This window comes from Oncorhynchus mykiss, chromosome 26 (assembly GCF_013265735.2).
Source record: "Oncorhynchus mykiss isolate Arlee chromosome 26, USDA_OmykA_1.1, whole genome shotgun sequence".
Taxonomy (NCBI): Eukaryota; Metazoa; Chordata; class Actinopteri; order Salmoniformes; family Salmonidae; genus Oncorhynchus; species Oncorhynchus mykiss.
Window position 1 is genome coordinate 41,804,056 of NC_048590.1, and position 20,958 is coordinate 41,825,013.

The 20,958-nt window shown below is 41.1% G+C and overlaps 1 protein-coding gene across 2 annotated transcripts; it reads left to right on the forward strand.

Annotated features, from left to right (window-relative positions):
* Nucleotides 1-2,081: 2,081 nt before the first annotated feature.
* LOC110506144 (hyaluronan and proteoglycan link protein 3) lies at nucleotides 2,082-19,955 on the forward strand. Of its 2 annotated transcripts, none has more exons than XM_036963939.1 (8): nucleotides 2,082-2,360; nucleotides 8,539-8,679; nucleotides 8,970-9,192; nucleotides 10,281-10,426; nucleotides 10,819-11,121; nucleotides 11,457-11,735; nucleotides 16,800-17,102; nucleotides 18,758-19,955. In XM_036963939.1, coding segments are annotated over exons 1-8 (1,686 nt in total). In that variant the 5' UTR covers nucleotides 2,082-2,359; the 3' UTR covers nucleotides 19,048-19,955. The 2 variants fall into 2 exon arrangements, with proteins under 2 accessions (XP_036819834.1, XP_036819835.1); XM_036963940.1 differs by lacking the exon at nucleotides 2,082-2,360 and adding an exon at nucleotides 6,684-7,130.
* The last annotated feature ends 1,003 nt before the right edge of the window (nucleotides 19,956-20,958 follow it).

Genomic DNA, 20,958 nt, shown 5'->3' on the forward strand with positions numbered 1-20,958 from the left:
TGAATGACAACAAACACTTCATTGAAGAATCCCTACTGTTGACCAATGACCGACGAAGGGCCGTAGGCTCTGAACATTGTCTTTCCTTGTAAAGAAGCTCTATGTTCACGAGCGGCCGAAAAAACCCTTGCCGAAGAACAAAACAAACAAAAACATCACAAAATGTAATAATATACAGTGCCTTCAGAAACTATTAATCAATACAATAATGTCTGTATCACCCTGAGTCAATATTTTGTAAAAGCACCTTTGGTCTGATTACAGCTTTGCACATCTTGGGTATGTCAGTATCAGCTTTGCACATCTTGGGTATGTCCGTATCAGCTTTGCACATCTTGGGTATGTCGGTATCAGCTTTGAGTCATCTTGGGTATGTCAGTATCAGCTTTGAGTCATCTTGGGTATGTCAGTATCAGCTTTGCACATCTTGGGTATGTCAGTATCAGCTTTGCACATCTTGGGTATGTCCGTTTCAGCTTTGCACATCTTGGGTATGTCAGTATCAGCTTTGCACATCTTGGGTATGTCAGTATCAGCGTTGCACATCTTGGGTATGTCAGTATCAGCTTTGCACATCTTGGGTATGTCAGTATCAGCTTTGCACATCTTGGGTATGTCAGTATCAGCTTTGCACATCTTGGGTATGTCAGTATCAGCTTTGCACATCTAGGGTATGTCAGTATCAGCTTTGCACATCTGGATTTTCTCCCATTTCTCCCAGATTTTCTCAAGCTCTGTTAAATTAGATGTGGAGTGGCTATGAACAGCAATCTTCAAGTCTTTCCACAGATTTTCAATATGACTCAAGTCTGGGCTTTGCCTGGGCCACTCAAGGACTTTGACATTCTTCTGAAGAAGAAATTCCAGCATTGCTTTGGCTGTATGCTTGGGGTCATTTTCCTATTGGAACGTAAATCTTCACCCCCGGTCTAAGGTCTTTTGCACTCTAAATCAAGGATTTGCCTGAATTTTGCTCCCTTCATTGTTCCCTTTATCCTTACCAGTCTCCCAGTCTCTGCCGCTGAAACGCTTCCACCATCATGTTCATGGTAGGGATGATGTTAGATGGGTGATGAGCTGTGCCTGGTTTTCTCCAGACATAACACTTTCCATTCAGGGCAAAAGGTTACATTTTTGTCTCATCAGACCACAGAATATTTTGCTTATGCTCTGAGTCTTACATGTGCCTTTTTGCAAACTCCAGGCGTGCTGTCATGTACCTTTTTCTCAGGAGTGGCTTTTGTCTGGCCACTCTCCCATAAAACCCAGATTTGCAAAGGGCTGTAGAGACTGTTGTCCTTCTGGCAGGTTCTCCCATCTCAGCTAAGGAACTCTGTAGTTCTGTCAGAGTGGTCATTTGGTTCTTGATCACCTCACTGACCAAGGTCCTTCTTGCCCGGTTGCTCAGTTTGGTTGGATGCCCAGCTCTAGGCAGAGTCTGGGTAGTTCCATACTTTTTTTCCATTTCCCCATGATAGAGACCACTGTGCTCTTGGAAACTTTCAACATTCCAGAAATAGTTTTCTACCCTTCCCCAGATATATGCCTCATCACAATTCTACCTCAGAGATCGACAGACAGTTCCTTGGACTTCATGGTGTAGTTTCTGCTCTGACTGTCAACTGCGGGACCTTTGGAGCGTCATAGCAAAGGGGTGTGAATACTTATGTAAATGAGATATTTCTGTATTTCATTTTCAATAAATTTTCTAACATTTATATAAACATGTTTTCACTGTCATAATGGGGTATTGTGTGTAGATGGGTGATAAAAATTCAGGCTGTAACACAACAAAATGTGGAACAAGTCATGAATACTTTCTGAAGGCACTATATGCACAAAGAGTTTCCAACTGTTTCACATGGGGAGCAAGCGGATGCCTAAAGGGTTAGGGAAAATTGGATTTTGAATGGGAATCAACTGTTTGGTCCACACAAGGATGTTAAAACAAATGTGTGTGTGTGTTTGGCAAGAGGAGAGACAGAGAGTGTGTGTGCGCCTGCGTGTGTATGCGTGCGCATGTCTGTGTATGTGCACGAACACGTGTATGTGGACACAGTGCAAGTGCACCGTAAAAGGTTGCACAGGTTGCACCCAGAAACAACCGTTGCCAGCTGGAGTGCTCCATGCATCTCGGATGAATAACATCTGCTTTACAGTGTGTGTTTAGGATAGATGGATCAGAAGAGAGTCTAACCCTCTCTGTTCTCTCTCTGCAGGCTGGAAACCAACCCTTTACTCCTCCAACAGCTGGCCAAGATGAGCTCATTTGTTATGGTTGGGGTTGTGATAGAAGATAGGGATTCTGTAATGAGAGGGGCCCCATAACTACACAGCAGGCAGAAGTCAACAGAAAGAGAGTAAGTAAAACAAGCTTACATTTTCATTTTGGGTTCTGATGGGGGTGCAACAGTTGAACTAAACTCAGGAGGCATTTATAAGTTATATTCTTCAGTATTCAATAGGTACAGTATTGGAACTGTGACACATTTTCTGTTGTTTTGGCTCTGGACTATGAGGTTAAAATGCAGACTGTCAACTTTAAGGGTATTTCCATCCATATCGGGTGAACCATAAAAAAATGACAGCACTTTTTGTACATAGTCCCCCCATTTTAGGAGACCAAAATTCACATGTGTATTAAAGTAGTAAAAAGTTAAGTATTTGGTCTCATATTCATAGCACACAATGACTACATTAAGATTGTGACTCTACACATTTGTTGGATGCATTTCCTGTTTTTTTTAGTTGTGTTTATTATTATTTTGTGCCCAATAGAAATGTAATGGTACATAATGTATTGTGTCATTTTGTAGTCACGTGTATTGTAAATAAGAATAGAATATGTTTCTAAACACTTCTACATTAATGTGGATGTTACCATGATTACGGATAATCCTGAATGGTGAATAATGATGAGTGAGAAAGTTACAGATGCACAAATATGATACCCCCAAGACTTGCTAACCTCTCATCATTACAATAACAGGGGAGGTTAGCATTTGGGGAGAGGTGGGGGGGATATATTTGTGCATCTCACTAATATTTATTAATTTCTTTAAGCATCAGCTGTCAGAGCAGCTCACAGATCATTGCACCTGTAAATAGCCCATCCAACTACCTCATCCCCATTTTGTATTTTTATTGTTTTGCTCCTTTGCACCCCAGTATCTCGTTCAAATATTTTTTATTGAACACACACAAGAATGATGTATAGGAATAAAAGACAAGTATGCAATTCTTATCTAAACATAAAAGAACATACAGAAACAACAAGACCCAGAGTTCTGGGTACAAAGTAAATAATACAAAATAAGACATACAGAACAAGGACAAGTAGAGAGAAAGAGGAGAGGCTAAGCAGGTACGGGGAGGAAAACATTTCATAAATAACGGACATGGAACGAAACGGGAAGAGCTTCAGCAAACTAATACTAAAGACGACAACAATACAATACAGCAGTGGGGAACAGAGCAGGGAACTGACAAATATAGTGGAGGAAATAAACAGGTAATGAGGAACTGACAAATATAGAGGAGGAAATAAACAGGTGATGAGGAACTGACAAATATAGAGGAGGAAATAAACAGGTGATGAGGAACTGACAAATATAGTGGAGGAAATAAACAGGTGATGAGGAACTGACAAATATAGAGGAGGAAATAAACAGCTGATGAGGAACTGACAAATATAGAGGAGGAAATAAATAGGTGATGAGAAACTTAGCATTCCCAAATGTTGGAAGGTGTTTTCTAACATAGTCTCTAATCTGTAGGTATCTGAAAAAGTTACTTCTGGGAGATTATACATTTCCCTCAGCAACTCAAAGGAGGCAAAAGTCCCTTCTATATATAGATCGCCTATGGTATTTATCCCCAACTCTCCCCATCGCTCAAAGGTGTTATCAAGGTTAGAGGGGGCAAAGGAGGGATTCCTCGCAACAGGGAGCATGAAGGATATTGGTCTAAGGTCAAAGTGGACTTTAATTTTCTTCCAGATTCAGACTGTGCTATGTATAATAGGATTGTTACTATAAAGGGACATCTCCAGATTGACAGGCGACAAAATCACAGCGCCAATAGACAAGGGGTGACCTCACGCTCCATACTAAGCCAGCTGGATGACGGAAGTGTGTCATCCAGCAGAAACGTAACAGCGCCAGGAGGTTAGCAGCCCAATAGTAAAATGTAGAATTTGGGAGACACAATCCTCCTTCCATCTTGGATTTACAGAGGTGTTTTTTCCTATCCTGTGTGTTTTATAATCCCGGATTGATAATTGAGTCCAGTTGTTTATGAAAGGATTTAGGTATGAATACTGGGATGTTCTGGAATAGGTAGAGCAGTTGTGGGAGGAAGACCATTTTAATGCCATTAATTCTTCAGAGCAGAGAAATTGGGAGAATTCTCCAAAATTGTATGTTTGCCTTGAGTTTTTGCATCAGAGAGGGGAAATTCTCTTTAAATAGTGACGAGTTTTGTTTGGTAACTACAATTCCTAGGTAGGTACATTTTTCTGAAGATAACTTAACTGGAAGATGTTCTAACCAAGAGGTGTTTTGCAACCGTATGGGTATTAATTCGCTCTTGTTCCAATTTATTCTGCATCCCGAGAAGGTACCAAACAAATTAATCACATCAAGAATAGCTGGAATACTAGCTTGGGGTTCTGTTACATAGAGGAGAATGTCATCTGCGTATAGGGCAATCTTATTTAGAGTATCTTTAGTATTACAGCTGTGTATTGCTGCATGAGATCTGATCGCGTGAGCGAGAGGTTCAATAATTAGAACAAAGATCATAGGCGACAGCGCACAACCCTGCCTTGTCCCTCTACAAAGGTTAAATCGGGGTGACAATGATTGGTTGGTGAGTATTCTCGCACAAGGGTTCCTATATTAAAGCTGGATCCAATTTATGAACCCATCTCCAATATTACATTTCTGTAGGATCTTGAATAGATAGGACCACTCAACTTGGCCAAAGGCCTTTTCGGCATCAAGAGATATAATGTCAAGGTCCACGTTGGGTAACCTCTGAGAATACATAATGTTGAAGAGGCGCCTGAGATTGAAGAATGAGTTTCTGTTAGGGATAAAGCTGGACTGGTCCGAATGGACCAATTTGCCCATTAAAGTGCTAATCCTGTTAGCCAGAGTTTTTGCTAAATCTTTTGGTCTGTATTAAGGAGAGATATTGGTCTATATGACCCTACCTCTTCCGGATCTTTACCCTTCTTATGTATAACTGTAATGAACGCATCATCCAAAGTAGGTGGGAGAGCTCCATCCTCATTGGCCTGAACCAACATCTTTTATAGATTCACCAGGGTATCCATCTGGGCCCGGGGTCTTGCCACTCTTTAGAGATTTAATTGTTTCTCAAATTTCCCCAAGAGCTATTTCCTTATTCAGGAAGTTGGAATCACCTTTTGCATAATTAATGGGTTAGGATCTGCTTTATATGTATATAGAGTCTGGTAAAACTGACAGAATCTGTCATTGATGTCTTTGGGGGAAGAGAGTAATTCCCCAGATGCAGATTTAACTTTGTGAATCATTCAGTCACCCTGTCCCCCAACTTTCCCCAACATTTACCCCCGTTCACCTCTCACTAACTTCTACTAACATATGAACTGAGGAGGCTCCCGCAAATAAAGTGTTAATTTAGCATCTAATAAACCAAAACAGAATAAATTGCCATTTAAACATATTGCGCAATTAAGTGTCATCCTGGGTCAATCCCTGAGATAAACAAGATACCTCATCGCAAGATTATATTGCTAAGCAATGTCGGTCTAAACATAAACCATCAGTCACCGATACAGACAGCAGTACATTTACTTATTGTGGGTTAGAAGATCGCACCCCAGTATCTCTACTTGCACATTCATCTTCTGCACATCTATCACTCCAGTGTTTATTTGCTAAATTGTAATTACTTCGCCACTGTGGCCTATGTATTGCCTTACCTCCCTAATCTTACCTCATTTGCACACACTGTATATAGATTTTTTCTATTGTGTTATTGACTGAACGTTTGTTTATTCCATGTGTAACTTCGTGTTGATGTTTGTGTCGCACTGCTTTGCTTTATATTAGCCAGGTTGCAGTTGTAAATGAGAACTTGTTCTCAACTGGCCTACCTGGTTAAATAAAGGTAAAATAAAAAAAATAAAATGCACGATTCATTCAGGATTATCTGTAATAATGGTAGCATCCACATTAATGTAGAAGTGTTTAGAAACATGTTCTATTCTTATTTACAATAAAAGTGACTTCAAAATGACGCAATTAAGTTATTTACCATTACTTTCTATTGGACACAAAATAATCGTAAACACAACCAAAACAAACAGCAAATGCATCTAACAAATGTCTAAAGTCACAAGCTTGATGTAGTCATTACGTGCTAGGAATATGGGACCAAACACTACACTTTCGACAAATGTAATACATATACTGTAAGTTAATTTGTCAAAATACTTTTGGTCTCCTAAAATGGGGGACTATGTCGAAAACGTGCTGTTATCATTGAAAATCCAAAGTTCTGCAGTACAGAGCCAAAACAACAAAAGGGTGTCACTGTCCTAATACTTTGAGCTCACTCTATATATCATTATTTAAATGTCAACAAATGTATGTAGCAATCGCAGATTGCCCCTTTAAAGTTTTAGAGACTCTGGGGAAAGTGACTCAATTCATGCAGTGTATTAGAGCATGTCCGTCATTATTTCTGCTGACCTGGCAATTATGCATTGGATCCGTTTATAATGAAAACAAATGGTCAGATGGATCGGTTTTGCTTTGTTTCTAATAAATTCACACAACCGTAAATTACTCAAGGTTTTTGGGACAACTTGTGGATTATTTTCATGTATTCTTTTGAAGCCAAGTACTTGGATATGGTTTTTGTGTCATCATTGGGGTCAGAATCCATAGTGCCACTATAACCACAGGCGGGTACATTTTCTGAGGACCGTCCAAGAACTCCGCATACTTACACATTTTTTCTGCTGAACATCCATCAGAAGAAGCTGCATCTCTCCCTTTTCTTTTACATAATATTTTGGGGTTTAATAAAAACTCGAAGAAAAGTCACGCGGCATTATACCAGCTAGTTGTTAAACTGTAAGTAAATAATAATCACGACATGAAGAATATCATAAAACAGATGACAAATTAACGGTATCAGGTTGAAAAAGATTATTCTGATTCAGTTTGATAAATTGTATTACTCGTATCGCCGCTACGTAGTTTGATAAATTGTATTACTCGTATCGCCGCTACGTAGTTTGATAAATTGTTTTACTGGAGTCGTCGCTATGTGTAAGTAAATGTCAGGTGTGCAGAACAGGAGGCAGTATCATATTCCTTACCAACTTTCTGGGAAATTGACTATTACGGTGCATATCGCCTCTATAGGTTTCTATATTATAATCAAAGACTATGGTGATCAAGAAGTGTAATTGAGATGTTGAATCAAAACACATGTATTGTTGCCTATTGAATATTTTGAGTACTGTTTTTTTTTGTGACCAAAAGTTTTGTTTTTTAATAATCTGTAAAACACATTGAAATGTAATAAAAATGGCAAACCTCTGAGAAAATAACAGGAAAAAAATAGACTATAGACATTCAATTAAATTGTCTTCCAGATCTAGTATTCAGGGCAAAGAACTGCAGTAAAATGTTTTAGATGGATTTAATTGTATTATGCATTTTGTTCCCGTATTTACCCTGGTTAACTAGACTGTATTTGGGTCAGAAGCACCGACATCTGGAGCAAGAGCACAGACAAATTATTGCTAAATTAAGATGTTGTTTTCACATCAGTTTTTGACTAGGAGCCAAAGTTTACTAAGTACTAAATAAAACAAAACAAAAATGTTAATCTACAACCATTGCAATGCTCAAACAGTGACATAAACTTCACATTTTTTAAAAGTATTTTGTGAGTTGCAGATTTGCCATACGAAACATGATATGATACTGCCACCTATTGGCAGTTTATAGCTACGACTACTGTTAATATGCAAGTGGAACGTAACAGTATGAGGGCTAGGGAGTTAGGCCAGCAGCAGGGGAGGGAGAAGCTAGTGCTAACTGAGATTGGCGTCAGTCAAAGTCAGTGGTTCCCACACCCTTTACAGCTCTTAGACCCACCACATAATCTAAATCAATGTTTCTGAACAGGCCCCAGTGTTTAGCCACTACCCAGAGATAATTATCTGTGACCCTCCTCTGGGTCCCGTCCCACCATATGGGAACCACTGGGAAGGGGATCCAGTCAAGACACCATCCCAACTCCATTTTTGTACCTTCTCCCTGCATTGTGCACTGGTTTGCTCCCACTCAAGGATTTAAAATAATTGAAACGGTGGTTGAATTGGCTGAACAGATATCAGTCCAGTCCTTTTATAGCCGTGAGGGGAGTGAACAAGTGCACACTTCGGGGAGAAGGGAGAGTATTATGAGGCTAAAGACACTATACTCGTACCCCAGAGCCTAATATTTGCTTGTATCCTCTATGGTTCAGTGACAAGGATGATGGTGGCTCACCCTCGCCCCCTGTTGGTGATATTGCTGCAGCTGCTCCTCTCCTGCTTGCCCGCCCTCGGATACTCCTCCAACAGATTCTTCTACCAAGACATTCTCAACGGAAACGGCAATGGAGAGAGTAGGAGCATACACTTATGTTTTATGAATGAAGAGTTGAACATGAGTACATGCCTTAGGTAGGGGCAATGCATCCACCTTCCATGTAACATACACACAAATTTTTGCAATTGAAAACGATAGTGAGCCTTTCTTATTGAGCAAGTCCAGGTAGTTCCTCCCTCTTTCAGTCCCTTGGTGCCTAATGAACACGACCCATAAATGGCTTATCAATTCAAACTCTCAGAGGGGGATGCACAGACCCAAATGAAGTCTGACTAACTGCTGTTTCGTGTGTATTTTCCTTTCTAGTCCACTTTAACGGTGTAAAGCTCCATGTGGACTCCTCCCAGCCCTCTGTGTTCGCTTTGCGGGGGAGTAACGCAACCCTATCCTGCCGATACTGGTACGAGCCAGAATTGAGCTCCCCCAGGAGGGTGCGGGTGAAGTGGTCCTGGCTGCCCATTGTGGGGGGCCATGAGACAGACGTTCTAGTGGCCATCGGGCCCCGCATTCACAGCTTTGGGGATTTCAGGTACTCTAGCTCTTCTTAATGCAGGTGGTTCATTCTAAAACCATCATGATCATTTGTGTATAGTGAGTGTTTTTATTTATATACTGTAGTTCTTAAGCTCCCGCCTTTGATTTTTATAGTTTCATTTTTTTTCTCCTTCGTATTCCTTTAATTTCTAAACGGTCATTGTTAGAATTGTGTCACAAATTCCTTATTATGTACCTTGCATTTCTTTTCCTGCATTTTTGTGAATTCAGGGCTTCCTCGCAAAGAGACATCTGTCGAAATGGGACTTCACTGTATAAATAAAGGTCAAATTTTAAAAAAAGGCTTAATTCACACTCGGCAGAGGTGGAAAAAGTACCCAATTGTCATACTTGAATAAAAGTAAAGCTATCTTAAAACTTCTTCAGGATTGGTGGGTTCCCTGCGGGACGGTTGAGCTAACGTAGGTTAATGTGATTAGCATGAGGTTGTAAATGACTAAATCATTTTTTTAAAGCCACCCAGTAAAATACTATTGGAGTTAAAATCCAAAAGTATCTGGTCTTAAATATACATAAGTATCAAAAGTCATTGTGAATGCTTTAAATGACATTTCTTATATTACTCAAACCAGACTGTCAGATTCTTGATTTAAAGACAGCCGGGGACACACTCAAACTCAGACACAATTGGCCAACGCAACATGAGTTTAGTCCACCAGAGCAGACATGGGGGTGGTGGTGTGTTATATTGATAAGTGTGTGAATTGGACACTTTTTGCTGTCCTGCCTGAGCGTTTCAATGTAACAAGCACTTTGGGGTGTCAGGAAAAATGTATGGGAATAAAAAGTGTATTTTCTTTAGGAATGAAGTGGAGTTAAAGTTGACAAACATATGAATATCCAACTAAAGTGCAGATACACCAAAAACTACATAGGTAATACTTCAAAGTATTTTTATTTTGTTACTTTACACCACTGTCAGTCTGGGCTGTATAGATGAGGAACAATGCATTTCACACAACTGTTGTGATACAGTGGATCATTTTGAGTTTGCCTGCACAAAAATATTTATACATCTGTTGAACACATTGATGATAACAAAGTCCTCTATTTATCTCTCAGGGACCGGGTGCATCTCAGACAGGACTCACCAGGAGATGCTTCGCTGGTCATGACTGAACTCCAACTCAATGACACGGGTCGTTACCGCTGTGAGGTCATCGACGGGCTGGAGGACAAGAGCGCCACTGTTAACCTCGAGCTACGAGGTAGAATATATTATAGTGCCGTATAACAACCTCATTTGTGAGTGTCATCCAGCCCCTCCCACTCACACACAATTAAGGTGCAATCTGCAATATTTACAGCTATTATGTGGTCATTTAAATTAATTATACATTATAAAGCCTATCAATTTATTCTTGAAAAATAGAATGTATGTGTTTAGTACTGTTCATCTGCCTTACCCAATGTTATTGATGTCATGTACTGTCATGCACTACATCTGAGGTTCCCTCTATGTGTTGAAGTGTTACATTGGTCCAGCCCCATCCCTCAGCTTCAACTAAGTTAGGCTAACCAAGTAAGGCTGCTGTTTGGCTGAGAAACTAATGAAGGATTGTGCCTTAAAAGTCATTACATATCTCTTGCTCCCCTCCAGGTGTGGTGTTTCCCTACCAGCCTCCTCACGGGCGCTACAATCTGACCTACCATGATGCTCAGCAAGTCTGCCAGGAGCAGGACTCCACTCTGGCCACCTTCGAGCAGTTGTTCCAGGCCTGGGAGGAGGGGTTGGACTGGTGCAACGCAGGTTGGCTGGCTGACGGGACAGTGCAGTACCCAATCACCAAGTCCCGGAGCCCCTGTGGGGGGCTGGGCCTCGCCCCCGGGGTTAGGAGCTACGGTAGACGCCACCGCCACCTCCACCGCTACGACGCCTTCTGTTTCTCCTCCTCCCTCCGAGGTGACACACACACACACACACACACACACACACACACACACACACACACACACACACACACACACACACACACACACACACACACACACACACACACACACTATACAGGTACACACTATACAGGTGCAGATATAGAGATAATTCACCCTACAACTAGTGTCAAGCACAGTCCATCTATTGTGTAACATTCTGTTATATGTATTTGAAGAAATCTGCAATTGACTCTTACAGTAACTTTCATTTTTGTGGTGAACTTTCAGTGAGCTCCCTTAGATGCATAACTTTGAATTGATCACCTTATACACCTCCGGTCTCTGCCATGTCCTCTTCTCCAGGTAAGGTCTACTACCTCCAGCTCCCCCAGAAGGTCAACCTCACTGAGGCCCAGCAGGCGTGCTTCAACGACGGGGCCCAGATTGCCAAGGTGGGCCAGCTCTACGCTGCCTGGAAGTTCATGGGCCTGGACCGCTGTGATGCCGGATGGCTTGCTGACGGGAGCCTGCGCTACCCCATCAACAACCCCCGCCGCAACTGTGGCCCCATGGAACCAGGGGTGCGCAGCTTTGGGTTTGCCCCACCGCACCACAAGCACGGAGTGTACTGCTACAGTGCAGGTACGCGGTAAATCTGATATACGTGGTAAAAGTACATACCACCCTTAGGTCATACCATTTACATCTCTCATAGTAGGTAGGGGAACAAACCGAAATTAATGTTGACATGCATAGAAATTCAAGATGCTATGGTGAGAGGGCTGTGTTATGATGGAAAGTTGTGGTATGGTGTGTGAGGGCCTCTACTGTGGTGAAGGCTTGACAAAAAATAATAATACTGGGATACGATGGCCTGATGGTTGTGTTTCAGGGTTATAGTCCTCGCTAGTCTGTCAGCCTCCCTTGTGATTTAGACAAGCAGGTTAGCAACACCATGGTGAACAACGTGCATGTTCCACACAGGGTTAGCCACTCACTGTAACAAAAGGAACATTTTGTTCAATGACTTCTCCCTGGATTGGGATGTCCTTTCTCTTTATGGTAAAGGGTATCTTTTTTATAGAAGTTTTACCTCATATTCATTATATCTAGGACAATACCAGTCTACATATGGAAATGGAGCGTTTCAATGTTTTGTAGTCAAAAAGATGGAAGAAAGGGTTGTAACCAAATTACTCCCAGTGATATCATCTGTAATTTTCAAATAAAAACAAAGACTTTCATACAATGACTTTCCAGTCTTCTTGACATCACCGGGCGTCATTTTCTTCTACCTTGGTAAATTCACTCTGGCTATCTACTCCGATTTCAGAGCACTATCGTCTGAGTGTGACAGAGCGCAGAATAACTGATGAATTTGCGAACTCTCAACACCTGTTGAATATGGCCGGTGTCAGTAAACATCGGTAAAAAAAAGCATAATTAAATTGTTGCCAGCAGCACAGTTAGTCACTAAAACTCTGGATAACATGGTCAGAGGGAAGTATTCTCTCATTTATGTCTGGAAGTAGCTAGCAAGCTAGCTAGCTAACTTTAGCCAGTTAGCTTGGGTGCTTGACTGCTGTTGTGAGGCCAGAACGCTCAGAACAACCCTACTCCTTGGCCAGAGCATCCAGTGTTTGCTCTGAACGCTCCGAGAGCGAAACACTGAATTTACGAATGGACAATCTGACAAACGCCCAGAGCACTTACGAATGCCCAGAGCACACTCTGAGCGCTCTCTAGCACTCCAGAGTGAATTTACGAGCGCACCCCTTGTTGACTACAAAACCATTTCACATATGCAGACACTGGTATGGTGCTGGATGTAACAAATATGAAGTTAAACTGTGAAGTGGTCCTTGAATTAATCTATGACTGATCCTCTAATGTCATGTATGAATATTATACTTAATAATAATAATATTATAATATTGATATGTTTTACCAATAATTCTGGACCCACCTAAATCTTGCTGTAGGCTATAATGTGATCCATCACTAAGTATGAATGAATCTGTATTTAAACTCTGACCTCAGCTTCAACTGCAATATTATGCATATTTGTATTTATACTTCATGTATTGTATTTATCTGCTGTACTCTCTTTGTAAACATATTTGTGTATGGCATAGGAGCTGAACTCAGAATTAATAGGTAATTAATTCATTATCAAGAATAACCAGTTCTGTGATGATTTATAAGCTGTTATTATGTTTATCTCAAAAACAAGTACTTATCTTTTATACTGTATGGCCTGTACCTCACTTGGTTGGCTGGTTTGATTATGTAGGTGGTGGGTTTAACATGGTTTTAGACGATAACGGACACCTATACTAACTTATTTTTGTCAAATAAATAGTCAACATTTTGCTTCATGTGTTAATGATTTTGCGTACTTTGGACGCATGCTTGGTTTGTTTGTGTTTTTATAACGTTCAATTCAAACGTTAAATCCTTGCACATGTACCAGGCTTAGCAGTGTTGCTTCCTCGCTCACAACATCGTTACCAGTACTTGATCTTACGCCCTCTGCCTCACCAACACAGGTGACCACCCTGCTTGACAACGTACTAACCAGTTGCGCCACAAAAAAAAAATATCCAATTCAATGGCACTATTGGTGACATTCCAAGCTGCGGAGTGAGCTAACAGCACGATCTTATCTCCGTTACACTCACACCAGAGGAAGCTGGTGGGAGGAGCTATAGGAGGACGGGATCATTGTAATGACTGGAATGGAATAAATGGAACAGAGTCAAACGTGGTTTCCATATGTTTGATGTGTTTGATACAGTTCCATTTATTCCATTCAGCCAATTACAATGAGCCCATCCTCCTATAGCTCCTCCCATCCGCCTCCTCTGACTCACACACAACCCAGCTAACAATTCCTATGTCTGAAACCTTTGTGGAATGTTATGTTTTACTGTTCTCCTTACGTGAAAGTGTCCAGTTCTTTGTGAGTTTTGGCAACGTTTCATTAATGAGCACATCACCAGATTATAATTAGCATGACGTTTTTAACATGTTCAGAAAAACATTAAGGTTGGGATTCAATGCAATTGCGGGTTATAGTTGAGGCTTTTAAAGGCAATGTTCCCGCGTTTGCGAAGATCCCATTCACGATAAACACTGTAAATGTCGGCTCAATCGTAAATTGCCTTTAAAAAGCGCAATGCCTATGCCTATAACCCAGGATGGGATTGGATTCTGGTCTAACACTTTGTGTCCTGCTCTACCTCAGCATCCATCTGTTCAAGCATTGCAACACTGCTATTAACAACTTTAATACATTATTACACTGCTATTAACAACTGTAATACATTATTACACTGCTATTAACAACTTTAATACATTATTACACTGCTATTAACAACTTTAATACATTATTACACTGCTATTAACAACTGTAATACATTATTACACTGCTATTAACAACTGTAATACATTATTACACTGCTATTAACAACTTTAATGCATTATTACACTGATATTAACAACTTTAATACATGATTACACTGCTATTAACTGTAATACATGATTACACTGCTATTAACAACTGTAATACATGATTACACTGCTATTAACAACTTTAATACATGATTACACTGCTATTAACAACTGTAATACATTATTACACTGCTATTAACAACTGTAATACATTATTACACTGCTATTAACAACTTTAATACATTATTACACTGCTATTAACAACTGTAATACATTATTACACTGCTATTAACAACTTTAATACATTATTACACTGCTATTAACAACTTTAATACATTATTTTATTTATTTATTTAACCAGGTAAGCTAGTTGAGAACAAGTTCTCATTTACAACTGCGACCTGGCCAAGATAAAGCAAAGCAGTGCGACACAAACAACAACACAGAGTTACACATGGAATAAACAAGCGTACAGTCAATAACACAATGGAAAAAAGGAAGTCTATTTACAGTGTGTGCAAATGGCGTGAGGAGGTAAGGCAATAAATAGTCCATAGTAGCGAAGTAATTACAATTTAGCAAATTAACACTGGAGTGATAGATGAGCAGATGGTGATGTGCAAGTAGAAATACTGGTGTGCAAAAGAGCAGAAAAGTAAATAAAAACAATATGGGGATGAGGTAGGTAGATTGGGTGGGCTATTTACAGATGGGCTGTGTACAGCTGCAGCGATCTGTTAGCTGCTCAGATAGCTGATCTTTAAAGTTAGTGAGGGAAATATAAGTCTCCAGCTTCAGCGATTTTTGCAATTCGTTCCAGTCATTGGCAGCAGAGAACTGGAAGGAAAGGCGGCCAAAACAGGTGTTGGCTTTGGGGATGACCAGTGAGATATACCTGCTGGAGCACGTGCTACGGGTGGGTGTTGTTATCATGACCAGTGAGCTGACATAAGGCGGAGCTTTACCTAGCATAGATTTATAGATGACCTGGAGCCAGTGGGTCTGGCGACGAAAATGTAGTGAGGGCCAGCCGACTAGAGCATACAGGTCGCAGTGGTGGGTGGTATAAGGGGCATTGGTGACAAAACGGATGGCACTGTGATAGACTGCATCCAATTTATTGAGTAGGGTATTGGAGGCTATTTTGTAAATGACATCGCCGAAGTCGAGGATCGGTAGGATAGTAAGTTTTACTAGGGTATGTTTGGCAAGATGAGTGAAGGATGCTTTGTTGTGAAATAGGAAGCCGATTCTAGATGTAATTTTGGATTGGAGATGAGTCTGGAAGGAGAGTTTACAGTCTAGCCAGACACCTTGGTATTTGTAGTTGTCCACATATTCTAAGTCAGAACCGTCCAGAGTAGTGATGCTAGTCGGGTGGGCGGGTGTGGGCAAGGAACGGTTGAAAAACATGCATTTGGTTTTACTAGCATTTAAGAGCAGTTGGAGGCCACAGAAGGAGTGTATGGCATTGAAGCTCATCTGGAGGTTAGTTAACAGTGTCCAAAGAAGGGCCAGATTTATACACAATGATGTTGTCTGCGTAGAGGTGGATCAGGGAATCACCCGCAGCAAGAGCGACATCGTTGATATATACATAGAAAAGAGTCGGCCCGAGAATTGAACCCTGTGGTACCCCCATAGAGACTGCCACAGGCCGTCCGATTTGACACACTGAACTTTGTCTGAGAAGTAGTTGGTGAACCAGGCGAGGCAGTCATTTGAGGAACCAAGGCTGTTGAGTCTGCCGATAAGAATACGGTGATTGACATAGTCGAAAGCCTTGGCCAATTAGTGAGGGAGAGCCTCAAATAACCCCTTAATTTCTATTTATCCACTGTGTACATTAATTGCGTCAAAGTTGGTCAACATGGAAGCGCAAGTCTGATAATTTTTATCCCCATAATGCAACATACTTGGAAAGGTGGTGACCAACGACTTCATAAAACAGAGCCACTCGTACACACGCAATTCCTAATGAGCCATGTACAACTGCTTTACCCCATCACAAACCCAGAATATGTTGTTTTAATCCATTGTTTGTAAACCTTGTCTTTGTAAACAAACAATGTATCGCTTCAAAACATGGTTAAAACTATCAGTTAGATCTCATGGACTGTCTGCCTTGGCACCTGTGGTTACATTGCTCCAGTCCTATCCCTCAGCCTTAATGCAATTCCAGTGGCAGGGCTGTTGTTTTGCTGAAAAATAGAATTACATTACAGTCATTACATATCTCTTGCTCCCCTCCAGTTGTGGTGTTTCCCTACCAGCCTCCTCACGGGCGCTACAATCTGACCTACCATGATGCTCAGCAAGTCTGCCAGGAGCAGGACTCCACTCTGGCCACCTTCGAGCAGTTGTTCCAGGCCTGGGAGGAGGGTCTGAACTGGTGCAACGCAGGCTGGCTGGCTGATGGGACAGTGCAGTACCCCATCACCAAGCCCCGAAGGCCCTGTGGGGGACTCGGCCTCTCCCCCGGGGTTAGGAGTTACGGTAGTCGCCACCGCCACCTCCACCGCTACGATGTGTTTTGCTCCTCCTCCCCCCTCCGAGGTGAGAGATGTTTAGACTTCTGTACATCCCATAGAGAAGATCAACACTGTGTAACTGGATGCGTACATTCCATAGAGAAAGATCAACACTGTGTAACTGGATGTGTACATCCCATAGAGAAAGATCAACACTGTGTAACTGGATGTGTACATCCCATAGAGAAGATCAACACTGTGTAACTGGATGTGTACATCCCATAGAGAAGATCAACACTGTGTAACTGGATGTGTACATCCCATAGAGAAAGATCAACACTGTGTAACTGGATGTGTACATCCCATAGAGAAAGATCAACACTGTGTAACTGGATGTGTACATCCCATAGAGAAGATCAACACTGTGTAACTGGATGTGTACATTCCATAGAGAAAGATCAACACTGTAACTGGATGTGTACATCCCATAGAGAAAGATCAACACTGTGTAACTGGATGTGTACATTCCATAGAGAAAGATCAACACTGTGTAACTGGATGTGTACATTCCATAGAGAAAGATCAACACTGTGTAACTGGATGTGTACATCCCATAGAGAAATATCAACACTGTGTAACTGGATGTGTACATCCCATAGAGAAGATCAACACTGTGTAACTGGATGTGTACATCCCATAGAGAAGATCAACACTGTGTAACTGGATGTGTACATCCCATAGAGAAAGATCAACACTGTGTAACTGGATGTGTACATCCCATAGAGAAAGATCAACACTGTGTAACTGGATGTGTACATCCCATAGAGAAGATCAACACTGTGTAACTGGATGTGTACATTCCATAGAGAAAGATCAACACTGTAACTGGATGTGTACATCCCATAGAGAAAGATCAACACTGTGTAACTGGATGTGTACATTCCATAGAGAAAGATCAACACTGTGTAACTGGATGTGTACATCCCATAGAGAAAGATCAACACTGTAACTGGATGTGTACATCCCATAGAGAAAGATCAACACTGTGTAACTGGATGTGTACATTCCATAGAGAAAGATCAACACTGTGTAACTGGATGTGTACATCCCATAGAGAAAGATCAACACTGTGTAACTGGATGTGTACATCCCATAGAGAAGATCAACACTGTGTAACTGGATGTGTACATCCCATAGAGAAGATCAACACTGTGTAACTGGATGTGTACATCCCATAGAGAAGATCAACACTGTGTAACTGGATGTGTACATCCCATAGAGAAGATCAACACTGTGTAACTGGATGTGTACATCCCATAGAGAAGATCAACACTGTGTAACTGGATGTGTACATCCCATAGAGAAGATCAACACTGTGTAACTGGATGTGTACATCCCATAGAGAAAGATCAACACTGTGTAACTGGATGTGTACATCCCATAGAGAAAGATCAACACTGTGTAACTGGATGTGTACATCCCATAGAGAAAGATCAACACTGTGTAACTGGATGTGTACACTCTTAGGAAAAAAGGTTCCAAAAGGGTTCTTCGGCTGTCCCAATAGGAAAACCCTTTTAGGTTCCAGCTAGAACCATTTTTGGTTCCAGGTAGAACCATTTTTGGTTTCATGTAGAATCCTTTAGGTTCTAGATAACACCTTTTTTTCTAAGAGTGTTTAGATATGCTAAGTTTGGATTTGGATGGGTAGACAATACAGTTTCCCTTTCTCTTCTCCAGGTAAGGTCTACTACCTCCAGCTCCCCCAGAAGGTCAACCTCACTGAGGCCCAGCAGGCGTGCTTCAACGACGGGGCCCAGATAGCCAAGGTGGGCCAGCTCTATGTCGCCTGGAGGTTCATGGGCCTGAACCACTGTGATGCCGGATGGCTCGCCGATGGGAGCCTGCGCTACCCCATCACCAAACCCAGCCGCAACTGTGGCCCCCTGGAACCAGGGGTGCGCAGCTTTGGGTTCCCCCCTCCATACCAGAAGCATGGGGTGTACTGCTACAGTGCAGGTATGCAGTAAATCTGATAGATGTGATACATCTACATATCACCAATCTCACATCTCTTTTAGTATGGTAACAGATCACAATCCAGAAATGAATAGGTGTATCTCATGAATAGAAATTCTAGAATTACTATATTAGGATGCAAAGGTTGCGTTATGGAGTGAAGTTGTGAGAATTTCTAATGTAGCTGGGGCCTGCTAAAAACAACTGGGAGAATTATCTGTCTGTACTTAGTGGCTGTACATGTTTACTATGGTCCTCCTTGTGAGCAGCCACCCTTGTTATTTACACCAGCAGGTTAGCAGCACCATGGTGAACATGCATTGCTCACACAGGATCAAATACTCACTGCATCTAGCCTGTGGTCCACGAGATCAGGAACATTTGTCGTAGTCCACCATTCAAGGACTTGAGATTTCCTTGCTCTGTTTTTTTGGCGGTATTTGATAGGGACAGATATGATCTAGAGATTGAATGAACAACAGTCAGATGCACCATCATACCTGAGCTAATTTCCAGTGGTTGTCCTCAGATTATCATTGAAGTACACTAGATAGTATTAAAACATCTACACAGTTGTTCTGTGGTCATGAGCCAGATCTTTACAGTATGCATATCTATGACTGTTGATAGATGTGTTATATTGTAATATAATGTATGATTACTATACCTACACAACTGTAGTACATTATGGACCCACCTACATTTTGTTGTAGCCTATAATGTGATCCCTCACTATGTGTGAATGAGCCTGTAGTTAAACCCGGACCTCAGCTTCAACTGTAATATTATGCGTATTGTTAGTTCAACTTCCTGTATTGTATGCATTTACTGTTCTCTCTTTGTAAACATTTTCCTGTATGACATAGGAGCTGATCTCAGCTGATATTTTTGTTAAATAAATTGTCTACCTTTTAAGAGGCTTTTGATTAATGTGTTAATGATTGTGCGAGGTATGCTTGGTTTGTTTGTGTTTTTAAAACCATTCAATTCAATCCAAAAATGTAATCCTTCACACACAATCCGCAAAGCCGAAGACAGGAAAGACTAGTAACATCTGTGTTTGAGAAACAATATCTATTACTGTAGTATAGAAAACAACTATATAAACAACTTATTTCTGTCTATCCCTGCCTTGTTTTCCAACCATAGAGATGGATAGAGGGCACACTGCCTTGTTTTCCAACCATAGAGATGGATAGAGGGCACACTTGCCAGTTTTTGCAAAGCGTGTTTTTGAATGGGCAGCGCCAGGGATTAAAGAGGCAATCTGCAGTTGCTACATTCATTTTTAGACTTTTTAATGAATTATTATTACCCATTGATTCCTGAAAAATATAACTTATACAATAGATCAGCTTAGTTTAACTGTCGCACCCCATCAGAACCCAAAATGTACGATTGTTTTACTCCATTGTTTGTAAACAATGTACAAGTAAACAAACACTTTTATAGTCTCAAAACATAGTTAAAACTATAATTTTGATATAATGGATGGTCAGTCTTTGTAATCCTCAGCTCCGTCCATTAGTTTGCGAGTGGTTACATTTCTCCAGCTCCATCCCTCAGCTGTTCACTGAATCAGTGATGGGGTAAACACTTTGTACTGTTCAAACTGCAGATTGCCCCTATAAGGTTTTCACTATTTTATAGAAGTAAACTGCGTGGGACTTCCCATGGGTTAGTGAGGGATCACATCATTCCATTTAGGTACGCAAGAGGGAAAAGCCAATGAACTATAGTCCTGAGCAAACATTCCATCACTGCAGATGGAAGTGAATTACCAACATTGGCTTTATGCCTGTTCACACACTCCAGCACAGTAGCTGATGGCACCTTTTCAGTTTATTTATTAACCACCAATAAACTCATAGAATAAAGTAGAAGAAATACTTTAAAATTGAAATATTTTCTCCGGCGCCGGA